The sequence below is a fragment of the Sciurus carolinensis genome, chromosome 15 (assembly GCF_902686445.1).
Source record: "Sciurus carolinensis chromosome 15, mSciCar1.2, whole genome shotgun sequence".
Lineage (NCBI taxonomy): Eukaryota > Metazoa > Chordata > Mammalia > Rodentia > Sciuridae > Sciurus > Sciurus carolinensis.
The window spans coordinates 62056848-62069657 of record NC_062227.1 but is presented as its reverse complement, the minus strand read 5'-3'; the positions used below and the strand labels follow the sequence as shown (position 1 = coordinate 62069657).

At 38.8% G+C, this 12810-nt stretch overlaps 1 protein-coding gene across 18 annotated transcripts in view; it reads left to right on the top strand.

The window, feature by feature from the left end:
• The window catches only part of Tcf4 (transcription factor 4), a 341168-nt gene that overhangs the window by 289687 nt on the left and 38671 nt on the right, over positions 1 to 12810 (top strand). For all 18 annotated transcript variants that reach the window (XM_047526166.1, XM_047526173.1, XM_047526170.1 and 15 more), the window contains 3 exons: positions 1508 to 1613; positions 4943 to 5076; positions 10940 to 11072. In XM_047526166.1, the coding sequence (XP_047382122.1) occupies positions 1508 to 1613; positions 4943 to 5076; positions 10940 to 11072 (373 nt within the window). The remainder of the gene's footprint in view (positions 1 to 1507; positions 1614 to 4942; positions 5077 to 10939; positions 11073 to 12810) is intronic.

Genomic DNA, 12810 nt, shown 5'->3' with positions numbered 1-12810 from the left:
AATACCCTTGTTTTCTAAAGTGTGAGTGACTCTTTCTGGTTTGTTTTTGTTTTGTTTAATCTCTAGGACCTCCCAATTTTCAAGGACACTGTGGGGCCTGTAGCATTCATTTGATGTATGTTTGCGTGTGCATATTTTCCCACATCTGTCTCCATGGTCCTACGCTTTGTGAAACTCTAAACCCTGTATTAATGCTTAGTTTGTGATTCATGGTGTTCTGAGAGCAATTATATAATTTTTCTTTGGGTGTTTATTCAGTGTACACTGTAAAAAAAAAAAAGATGGGGATTATTTTTTCATAACCCCACAGTTGCCTTTTTATTGGTGAATTTCTTCTCCTTTCTCTGTGACCTGCCACTGTCACCGTAGGCTCAGTGCCAATTTTGTGAGCCACTGCCTGCTTCAAAATGGAGGCAGGAAGGTATCCATTTTCATCAGGAGGATGACAGTGTTTCAGTCTTTCCGACCATCTGGAGAGAGAAACTTTGAGAGTGAAAGAATATGGGGATTAAAAATAAATAAGTAAACAGAGAGAGAGAGAGAGAGAGAGAGAGAGCTCCCACAGAGAAGGCAAGGGGGAAAACCAGTTGATAGTTAAACTATACCTTATGAATTAATGCATTTCTACTATGGTGTCCTGTTTGAAAGAAACATAAACAAGAAAATACACAGGCTATTTTTATAAAGGACTAGTTTCCCCAAGTCTCCTGAGTATTAGTAAACGAATGGAAGTAAATGAGATTTTTGGCTCACTTTTAAAGTTTATGGTACACACAAATACAATAAGCACTAAGGAAGAGGCCCCCCTCTTCCTGTGTACACTCAGATTGTTGGTGGTCTTGTCTAGATCCAGGCTTTTAATGGCCTTTTTCATGCATCTCTGCAAAAAGCTGACACTATGGGAATTTAATAGTCCAAGATAGATTTATCGCTTTCTGTGGTCCGGATGCTTTATTCCTGTTTGCTCCCCACTCCCACCCCCTCATATTCGCATTCTCTCTCTCTCTCTCTCTCTCTCTCTCTCTCTCTCTCTCTCTCTCTCTCTCTCTTTCTCTTTCTCTCTCTCTCTCAGTGAAATTTTTAATTAAAATTTGAGTTCTGTCTTTTCAGGGAGGCTGGGTGCATATCTGTTTTTACCCTTCGCATGCTCATGGGCCATCTGTGTTTAAAAAGCAGAGATGCTTGGACTCAGGACTACCCTCGGGGTCTTACATAGTATGTTTACAGCTATACATGGTTTGCACTGTTGTGGTCTGTGACTGGAAAAATCTCATACCTGGCTATTTTCTGTTCACCCAAATTTACTGAACATTTTCTGGTTTTTTGGTTTTTGTGTTTCTTTTTTCTTTCTCTGTATTCAAAAGGGGCGGCCTTTCTGGGCTTTGATCAGACTTAGACTGGAGAAGGTTGAATTTTAGCATTTTGAGTCTGTTTCTTTTCAAACAATGAATGTGGAGATGCTTTGGTCAATACAGAAAGCAAAATTCACTTGGTTCTCCTTCCGCAGGTCTATGCTCCATCAGCAAGCACTGCCGACTACAATAGGGACTCGCCAGGCTACCCCTCCTCAAAGCCAGCAGCCAGCACTTTCCCTAGCTCCTTCTTCATGCAAGGTAAGGTGCTTCTGCCTCCATGGGGAATTCACAGGGGTTTCAGATATAGTGTGTGGGACACAGCAGAACAGTGGACAAGTGCGGAGGGAAATGAAACTTCCCAGGACTGAATTCCTTCAAAATTAATTAATTAACCAAAATTTTTTCTAAGGCTTTTGTCTTTAAAACTGTAACCTCTTGAGTAATAATGAGTTGAGATGAAATGGATCTTCTTCACTTAGAACTGAGGCTACTCTTGGGAATTGTAGGACAGACCATTTCAGCATCTTCACCATACCCAAACTGGTTGTGTCTTTAGAAGTGTTCAGCTTAGTGTATGTTTTGAGCTTCTGGGTTTAGCCAGGATTAATCTTGTGAATATTTCATCCACCTTTTAATTCCATTTAAAGGTGAAGTGAGCATTTAAGGTGAAGTGATTTGTCTGAAGATTGGAATATTACATGACGAAAACTCAATCTCAACATACTAACTCATTTTGGATGAAAGGCCCAACTTTTGAGGGGGGCAGGCAACAAATGCAAAAAGTTATAGCTTCATGGTCAATAAAGTATTTTTGTTCTTTTTATTGTATTAAAAGTATATTTAATACTTTTTGCATTTTTTAAATGCAGAGGAGTGTGTTTCCCCCAGAATGTAGTTATTGCCCCTGGTACCGCAGCTACTTTAAGAATGGACAGTTTAGAGGATGAAGCTCAGGGCTCCATCCCTGATATACCCGTGACACTTGTTTTCAATGTAATGATCTTGTTGCCAGCTTACCCTGAATTTAGACATAGAGTTTACAAAGAAGCCCTTTATGCAGAAACAACTTTTTTGCCTAGTTAGGAGCACCTTATTTGAGTGTTCTTGCCAAAGTGCCACAGTACTTCCCTCTTTATGCTACTCCAAGAAGTGCCAAGTCACAGGAAGAGAATGTAGCTGGAGCAGAATGTTCCAGGGGAGCAGCATGATGTCCCATGTAGATAACAGTGAACACTCTCAAAATCATTCTGATGAAAGGGGATTTATCTTCTTTCGTTCAGTGTTCACTCTTTTAGATTGCTAGTTCACATGTGAAATTCCATGGAAAATCTATAAAATTGAATGAAATGTGTCCCTCAGGAATCAAATTTGCTCCACACATAATGGAGCTCATGTTCATGAGTATCCTTGATCTTTGAAACCCGCCCTAGGTGAAACTCTCAAAGAGGCACATCAGGCTGGTCATGACAAAGGGCTTCCCACCTTTAGCTACAAATAGCAGCTGCCTCTACACCAGCTCTCCTCTGTGTAAGCAGTGGGAAAAATTGTCCTACAGGTGCTCACAGATGTCAACTTAAGGATTCATCACTCAGTTTTCATTGAGAAAAGTGACAGATTTCTTTGATCCGCCTGGAAAGTGTCTTGCTTGAACTATGTGTGTTGCAAGGGAGTCCAGGTAGCTTAAAACAGGAGTTGCCTTTCCACAGCAGCCACACAAAATGTGGGGAACAAATTTTTCCTTCTACATATGAACACCCCCAGGGGGAAAAAAAAATACTGAGTTGGCATTTATGATGAGCACAATTAATTTGCACAGATCTAATTCTATTCTTTCAAAACAACATTATGCCAAGATCATGGGATGTGATAAATATTAATTTACAGAATCACATAATTTATGTAAAATGTGTATTTTTATAAGTCTGCATTGAGTAGAACATTCTGTGTTAACAATCCTAAATGTATTGCCCCCCCCCAAGGCATCACACTGTCAGAATGTTTCAGAAGGCTTTTATTCAGTGACATACATTCTCAATTTATTTGTCAAATGTGTATTCTATTTAAAATGTTAGTGGTCTTCAACTTCATATTTGAACTTAAGGTGACATTTAAACTTCTGTAATCTGAGGACTCAGTCTGAAGTACATTGAATGATACCTTCTTAAAATTCCTGTGTTTTCATATGGCATCTCAGGAACAGTGGCATCATGATCCTGTCTCACACCAACTTCCTTCAACAGAGGGATGCAGTGGTGCCCTGAGAATTTAGTGCTTAAAATTATGCAATTAAGGCAAAAGATATTCAGAGACTAAGACATATTTTAAACTTACTACTGTGGCCTCTTTATTTTTAACTTTAATTTCCATCTTCTCATTAAAACTCTAAAAGTTGTCAGAATCACAGACATGATTTTGATTCTTGGTTCTTGTAGAAAGAAATCTACCATCTCTTCCTCCCTGTTCTGAAACTAGTCCAGTTCTGAGATTCAAACTTCTGGATTTAGACATTCAGTGAAAAACAGCTTCATGAAATACATTATCAACTTTAACTTGCCTACTGCCTAAATTTTTAAAAGACTTTTATTAAATAAAATGTTATGGGAAAATAATCATATTTTTGAGAACCAATTCCTGCTGTACATGTAGTACCCAGCTGATGGCCTCATCTATATCCAGCACTCAATAATTTTTGTTCTGCTATTGAAAGAATAAAAAACATGAATAAGACCAGGGAATGAAGAGTCTGTGGGAATATTTTTAATCTGATGTTAACAAAAGATTAACTCCAGTGTAAAAGATACTTGCATAGTTTCCATATAGTTTTAAACCTCTTTTTAACTTATAAGTAATTTTGTCAAGTCCAGAGTTTCTCAGAATTTTCTACAGGATAATATCTACCTCGTGATATATATGTACTCTGAATTAATACTGAAGGTTGAAGATAGCAAGGGCTATACCTGTATACCAATAAAAATAATCATAACCTAATAACTAGGTATTTGAGAGTCCTCTTCCCTACATACCATAATCTAATTACAATATCAGTTCTGTTATGAACATTACAGAAATCAAAGCAAACCTTTTCAATCAGATGCTTTTTATTTCTTGTTTCGTTATAGACTTTGAAAACTTGTAAACTTGCCAGCTGTACAACATCTCAAGTGTTTTATTTTTACCTCCAAGTTCAGAAATAATTTAACTTTAACTTGTTAGTTAAATTATTAGTTTTCATTAAAAAAAAAAAAAAACAAAAAAGGTGGGGGTGGTCAGAGACTTGTAAGAAATGTCTCCTTCAGCATCCATTACCTTGCTGACTTAACATAAGGCTGTGTAGAAACATGCTCTGTTGTTCTTTTACAGTTGAGCTCTTACTAAGAGCGCTAACTTTGTTAAATGTTTCTGTTTGTTTGATAATACAGAGCCACTTGGGGGAAAATATAATGATGACTATCTTCTGATGTAATTAGCTAACCAACACCAAGATGAATACACAACAGGCGGTCATTTTCAAGTATATGAAAAACCCCTATTCTATAAGGCAAGGCTGTATGCCTCAGAAAAGTCATGGTTTTCTTTGTCCTTTACAGATGGCCATCACAGCAGTGACCCTTGGAGCTCCTCCAGTGGGATGAATCAGCCTGGCTATGGAGGAATGTTGGGCAATTCTTCTCATATTCCACAGTCTAGCAGTTACTGTAGCCTGCATCCACATGAACGTTTGGTAAGGCGGACTTTCACAGGGATGCGGATAACACGGCTCATTTGTGAAACCTCAGCTCTGTCTTCCCACGTGTGTGCCCAGGACTCTGCAAATAAATGCAGTCATAGCACTCACCCATTATTCTTACCATTGTATTGTTTCTGTGATGAAGACCTATCAGAGTCTGGTCACCTTTGTAAGCCCTCTAGATCCTCTTTGCCCTTGTTCTCTTGTTTATTGTATTTCATTCTGTGCTTTCCTTATCCCAGCCTCAGCTTCTTTTGGTGATGGACACACTGTATTCAAGTGGCAGGATTTTAGCCATGGTTCCTTGTCCTGTTTTTGCTCTCTGACCTTTTGTAAGATATTCAGCAGAGGACAGGGCCTGTTAGTGGACTTGGGAGGAGTCGTGTGTATCACACACGGGCATTTCTGTGTCACCTTTGATCTGCCCTGGAGCACACAAAGGAAAGAGTTTATGTTTTCCAGGCTCTGCCATCAGTAACACGAACCTCGGTTTCCACACAGGTCAGATTCCAGTTTTCTACCTTTTAGTTTTTATTGCAGACACCTCAGCCTGCCGTGGATACGGCTCTGCTTTACTCCAGGTGGAAATTACTGGGCTGTAAGATGTTAAGTCTCTCATTGCCGGAAGTTTCCACTCTGTCCATGGCCTGTACTCTTGTCTCTCCTAGGAAGAAATCTATTTATCCTAAGGAAGCAACTGAAATGACTGTTTCTAGACTGAAAAATTATCATAGTCCAGAGTCCACTTAGGAATTTAAGTCTATGAGTCTATCATTAAGCAAAACAGAAGGGTTTTAGTCCTGAATTGGTTTGGGGGTGCCAGGCAGATGAGTCTTAAGTCCCTCGTGCAGTGACTTAGTGTAAAAAATGTATGAACCTCAGATCCTACAAATGTAAAAGGATGTGGCCAATCGTGGTGCACAGTGGTGCTTGAATCTCATCTCTTATTGTCCCAGTTTGGTCCTTTTGTTCTCCTCATATCCACATTCACAATTTTTTTCTCTGATTGTCTGTGGTCTTTCCTCTTTTGTTTAACCACTACAGAGAGAGAAGTGGGGTCTTACATTCTACTCTGACAACCATAAAGACTCCAGAAGTTTATACTTCTCTTATCCTTGAAAGTACATATTTGATTAGTTTAGGGATGGAGGCATTACATGGTCAATTAGCCTCTACATTCCTGAGAGGCAAATGGTAGAGAAGGAATTGGCCTTTTTTGTCTCATCTCCCAAGTTCAAGTGTGTAAATCACAAACTATCCTAAATTTTCGCACATTTCCAGTAAAGAGCAGATGACTGACTTTCAGATTTCCTCTTCTCCCACCTCCTACATGGAGGTATTGGAGTGAAAGCTTAGAGAAATATCAACTATTATTACACTAGAATTTCTTTTGGCTAACATTTTTACTTCTCCACCATCATCTTCCACTTCCCCAGGAACTCAGGAGCAAACCTAGCAAAGTTTTGATTACAAATAAAAGCTGGGGGCCCTGGCCTAGTATATTGGAATTTCAGTCTTTTGAAAAAGTTGTTCATTCGATGTGTGTTTTCTTTCTCTCCCGTTTTTTTTTTTTTTTTTTTTTCTTGTCATTTCCTATCATGCTCTAGAATTCGGCAGATGATTTCATTTTAAAACCCAATTAACTCCACCGCGTGGGGAGGAGTATCTTTAAAATGTGCTCAAATGCACAAAAAGTGTAATTTCAAAATAGAAACCAACTACACTCCTTTTAGAAAAAGTTTTAGTGGACCAAAACAATATTACCCACTGGGGAGAAAGATCATTTTGAAGGAACAACCTTAAAGACTGCATGAGAGACTCTATTTGTAAGATTACTTGTCCATTGCAAAGCATAAGGTTTTCCTTCTTAATCTGATCAGTTAGCATATTTCAGGGAGTAGGGTTTTTGTCTTAAAGGGTAAATGAATAAAGTTTATGGCAATGAATCCTCAGTTTTTCCACTTAGAGTGGAACTGTTGAACTATACACCAGTTATCATTGTAATTTCAGTATTTAACCTTATGAAAACCTCTCGGTGAAGTGATTTGAAGAATCTGATGCTAACTGAGAACAATTTGAATATACAGTAGCAGTCAGTGTCTTTTCACTTGAAAATAGAAATAGTTCCTTATGATTTTAGTCTATAGCATTTGCCTAGTCCCATTATGAATAAAGGGATGGTTGAAGAAAAAGAAGAGAACTTTCTCTGGATTATGTTGGGTATAATTTGACTACGTACATATTATCTCTAAAAGTAAAACATTTTAGAGACATTCTTGTTATCATCACTTTATGCCATGTTATGATAGAATGTGTAATTACAAAGCTTAAAACCACATATTTCATTGTGATTGTCAAGTCCCATGTTAAGTCTTTAAATCCCCTTCACAGCATCAGCCTCTACAGCAGGATCCCACAGCTAATCACTGTTGTTGCAGACACACACACAAAATCACCCAGATGAATGGAATTTGTGGTTAAGCTTTGGAATGGGTTGTTGCAGAAGATTTAAGTTTGGAATGACTTGGCAGAGTTCTTTTTAAAAATAGGATAGAGTCCCCACTGTCTGGCATGGTCTTTGCCTTACAGAGAGGAATAATCTAGGAGTCTTAAAATTTTAATATAATGAAAGTTGTATTGTCTTTTATTTTTTGTAACATAAACCCTTTGACCCAGTATTTCTCAACTGGGACTGATTTGGGCTCTCAGGAAACCTTTGGCAATGTCTGGGGACATTATTGTTGTTATAGCTAGGAGGTAGGTGCTACTGTAAACTAGTGGGTAGAGGCCAGAGATATGGTAAAGGTAGTATAATCCACAGGAGACCCCCACAGCAAAGAAATATCCATCATGGGAGATTAGTAATGCCAAGTAATGCCAATTAATGCCAATGTGGAACCCTGTCTTAGCCCAAAGCATGATTTCATTCTTAGTATGTGCTACCAATATTTTATTTTTGTGATATTTTTCAACCCACAAGTCAATTAAAAAAAACACAATGCACAATTTCCAACACTTGCTCTGTCAATATATTCTAAATACATTATCAATGAGTATCAGAAGTAAAAATCGACAGTGGGCTTGGAAAACCACAAGCCTTCACTTTATCATGTGTCCCTTGTGCCTTAGTAGCAAATGGAACAGACAGTATTAGCTGGAGGAAGAGACTAAGAGGACCTCTTAGAGTTGATCTCCAAATCCTCTAAAAGAGACATTACTCACATATCACTGATGTTCTCTGTGGTGTATTTATTATGTCTCTGAGTGACAGTAGTTTTCAAGATACTTTCATTGAAAAGTAATCTAGTTATAAATCTCATTAATGTCTTTCAGCATCTAATTTTCTGAGTCTCTAAAAATAACTGATTTAATAGGGATTGCATTGGTTTTCCCCATTAAAATCTATGGGGATTCATTTTTCTTTTTAATCCCTGCACTCAGTGGTAACCCTTTGTGTGTCAAATCCCAAATCACTGTCCTTTTTATATAAAGTTGAAAGGGTCCAAAGTCTCACTAATAAAATTATCTTTTTTCTGTGCCCTCTTCTGATTATAATAATTATTTAGATATTTTACATAATTCTGTTCCTCATTTTTGATTTTCACTTACTTAAGACTGATTTATGGTTTGTCTCTTCTCCAAAATCTTAACAAGGAATAGGGCTATGTAGAAGTGAAGTCATACCATCTCATTTTCTTTTCTATTTCTTTTTCCACACTGTTTCTTTTTTACCTCTTTATTATAGTCTTTAGCTCTAAAGCATAAATAGCTCCAACCCTGCTCTTCCAAGACTGGTATCCCTTGACCTGTCTAGTCTTTTCAGGTTGGCTGTGCCATGGAATGGCCTACTCTATTATTATTTAGAGAAAATTCCATGGACTATTTAGGAAGTTCAAGTGACAGGTGAACCTGAGTTTAACAAGTAGCCTAAGGAATTTTTTGGTCAGGGAAAGAGTCCATGAAACGTAAAAGCTCAAAGGGCACACTCAGGATTTTGGAACAGTTTAAGCTTACCCTACATATTCTTTCTCTGAAGCCTATCCCCCACCCCCCTTTTTTTTTAATCCAGAGATTAAACCCAGGGCTGCTTAGTCACTGAGCCACATTCCCAGCCCTTTTTTATGTTTTATTTAAACACAGGATCTCACTGAGTTGCTTAGGGCCTTGTTAAGTTGCTGAGGCTGGATTTGAACTCAAGATCCTCCTGCCTCGGTCTCCTGAGCTATTAGGATCATAGGCGTGTACCATGGTGTCCAGCTCTCTAAAGTCTTTAAAGTTGGACTATTATAGGCATGCGGAGTTAATATTTTCAAAGACATTGATATGTCATTGGCAAACTCAGCTCTGAAATGTAATTTCCTAGACTGTTTAGTTGTCTCTCAAGCCATGAGTTCAAGCCACTGTTAATTAAACTGAGATAGCAAACTTCATTGAGCTACAGTGTCATTGTGTGTCGGCGCTCAGCCACAAGTTGTGACATACAGAGACCCTCCGACTCCATTCCCTCAACTTCAGGAGTTGACAATATAGGCGGAAATAGACTTGAGAGAGCCTGAGTGATAGGCAACATAGGACTGAGCATTAAATGGCACGGTTACATTAGAGACTCAGGGAAGAGACGTTGGCAGAGCTGGAAGGCGCAAGGGAACCTTCCAGGGAGAGCAGAAGTCAGCATGGTTCTCACAAAATCAAGAGGGAAACACCAAGAAACTAGCTTCGTTCCTTGTGAGTCAATGTTTGACCCTTAAGCACCCCTGAATATCAGCATTATATTTTATCTCTAATGTAAAATTAAATAATTTTGATAGCATCTCTAGTAATGATGTTATAATCCATAATCCTTCAACATATTACATACAAGGAAAAAGTTTATTTTATCTTAAGTATTTTTTCTTTAAAATTGCAACACACTCAAATGTTTATGAGAATAACTTTTTAAATATCTTTGTATCTTGAAAAGGAGAATAACCTGGTGTACCTCTGTAAATAACCATGAACCTTTAGTGATGTACTTATTGGCAAGCAGATGAGTGAATTGCATCTAATTTTCTACTTTACAGGCTCTGTGATCTGCCACAAGAAAAGTAACATTTTTAGACAACTAGTTTAGCAGTTGAACTCAAAGGCCAGCCTTAAATCAAATTAATGTCTACAATAATGTGATTTTCATAGTCATTCACATGAATAGGGCATATAAAGAAAGAACTCTAGTCAAAATCAGTCATTCTGAGTTCAGCTTGGTTCAGGGTTGCTCAGACAGCCACTGGTAGAAGGCTTTCCATGTTGACACTTGGGAGAGATACAAGCATTAGTGCTTTTTAAATTCTTGTCCTTCACCATTTTATTCCTGCTCCTGAGAATCAGAAGGATAATCTACTTTATTAGGAAGATTTGATACTGTTTACTCTTTGCCATTTGGTGTCCAGAAGGTTTGATGAAGTATGATGTAAATGCTGTGGATCTTGCTGTTTGTTTTATTCATCATATACTAGAATCATTTTAACTCTATCCATAGGCCATGAAAATAACTGGAGAAATGGTATTTTATGTGGCTGAAGTTTTGGAGATGATTTTAAACCATAGTTTGTAGACTTAGAGACTGAGATCATTTTTCATTGTCCTGCGTTGCCATTTTATGCTTCTACATTTGATGCAAACCCAAACCAATTATCTATCTATGTATTCTATTATTTGAAAAATGAAAGCTGTCAGTTCTAAGCAAGATGTATGCTTACCTATTTTGAAATTATGAAAACTTACCTCCATTGCAGAATGGAGAGTTCTGAAAGAAGTATTAGAAAACGAACTCAGTAAATATTTTGTGATTGAATGTGGCTCCTTTCTCTCCTTGCTGTAGAGCTATCCATCACACTCCTCAGCAGACATCAATTCCAGTCTTCCTCCGATGTCCACTTTCCATCGTAGTGGCACAAACCACTACAGCGCCTCCTCCTGCACGCCTCCTGCCAACGGGACAGACAGTATCATGGGTGAGTGACAGCCGAGTCCACAGTCTGCGTCAGGGTTGATACTGCAGGGCCTCTCTTGACCCGTATAACTGAACGGCAAGCAGGCAATAAATACTTGTCTCCCAGCTGAATGAACAAACAAGTGAACCAAATAGAAATAATCACTGGTTTGATCATGATCATTGTTTTCGTCCTGAGAAAGTGAAATTTGGCTTCTTTATCCATTGTAAGTCAGTAAGTTTACCAAGGGCTTAAAGAGACCCAAACTCACTGGCTTCTCACACTCTCAGTGGACATAGTAAACTCTTCTTAAGACCAGCCTTCCAAGACAGGTGAAAGAGGGGACAGAATAGCTCTCAACAATGCTTAGTTCTTAGCCATGACGTGACATTGTCTTCCTATGTAGTGCTCAGGTGACTCTTGATAGGTAGATGAACTCGGGCCTCTGGAGAATGAGGTATCATGGAGTGCTTCAAGCAAGAGGTACTCACTCACAAGAGAGAAAGTGGCTGGGCATCAGAGGGCCAGGAAGGATTTGCTGCCCCTCTGTAATGAGTTAAGGCCCAAGAAGATTGCCCCTGATTGTCATGATGTGTCCCGTGGTCCTCTCCTTCAAGCAGATGGTTCCCTACTATCACTCTCCTCTGGAGGGAAGATCTAGGCAGGGGGTCCCACTACCCTGGAGGGAAAAGTCCGGCTGGCAGGGAGGTAGCTGCCCATTTCTAGATCTGCCCTGACAACCTTCCCATCCTCATGAGCAGCACACTCAACCTTAGTGTCAGAGCACCTTGATGTCCCTGCCCTCCATGAAACCTGACTTCATTGCTCACCACTCACTCTGGTTCTAGTTCAGTCCACACTTCCCTTGGCCTCATAGTCATTCCCAGAGGGTCACTGATGAGAATACTCGGAGTCCATTTTTAAGAGAACATTGTGTGACAGTATAATGCTGCTATTTATCCTTCTTAGTTCTTCACAGTTTTTTCTTTCTTTCTTTCTTTCTTTTTTTTTTTTTCTGATAGTCTGTAGAACTTTGGGAAGTGGTGTGAATCACTTATGCAGGAGAGTTTTTGATGAAGGAGATGTGTTTTGAAATGTTGCATATATGATTTCTGGCTAAATAATACCTTCTCTGCTTATTCAGTAATTTACTTCACACTTGGGATGATCCTTCCAGCAGCCCTCTACGATCATGTCTCACTGAGAAGTCAATTTAGGACAGAGTTTCCATTTCTGTGGCTTCATGATAAAGCATCTAGGAATATGTTACACCATTTTGACCTTGGAGAGCTCTGGACAGAGGTCACATGGGGAAGTTTCTTAGCTATCAGTGCAGTTTGTGCAGATTTGAAAAACAAGAAGAAAGAAAGAAAAGTGCAGAACTGAAAGAGAGAGAAAAGCATATTTCACTTCAGTGTGGTTTGACAAATGGAAAGCCCCTTTCTGCTGTCATGAGATCTGGTTATAAAGGAGGATGACCAGTCATTCCTCCTCTTACATGACAGATTTCCTGTCTACTTGTGGTTTGAGTAATTTTCTTTTTTAGGAAGGTATGAAGGTGGAGCAGACCCTTGAGTTGAGGAAAACATGCTTAGGCACCGTTTCAAAAAAAAAAAAAGTAGATTGATTTGCAAAACAGTCTTCCTGGGAGAGGCATTGTGACTTAGGAAGAAAGAGATATTACACGATTGTGTAAATCATCCTCCATGAACTGTGCGCAACTTAGCTACAAGGCACAATGGGAATGAGGTCTACTTGG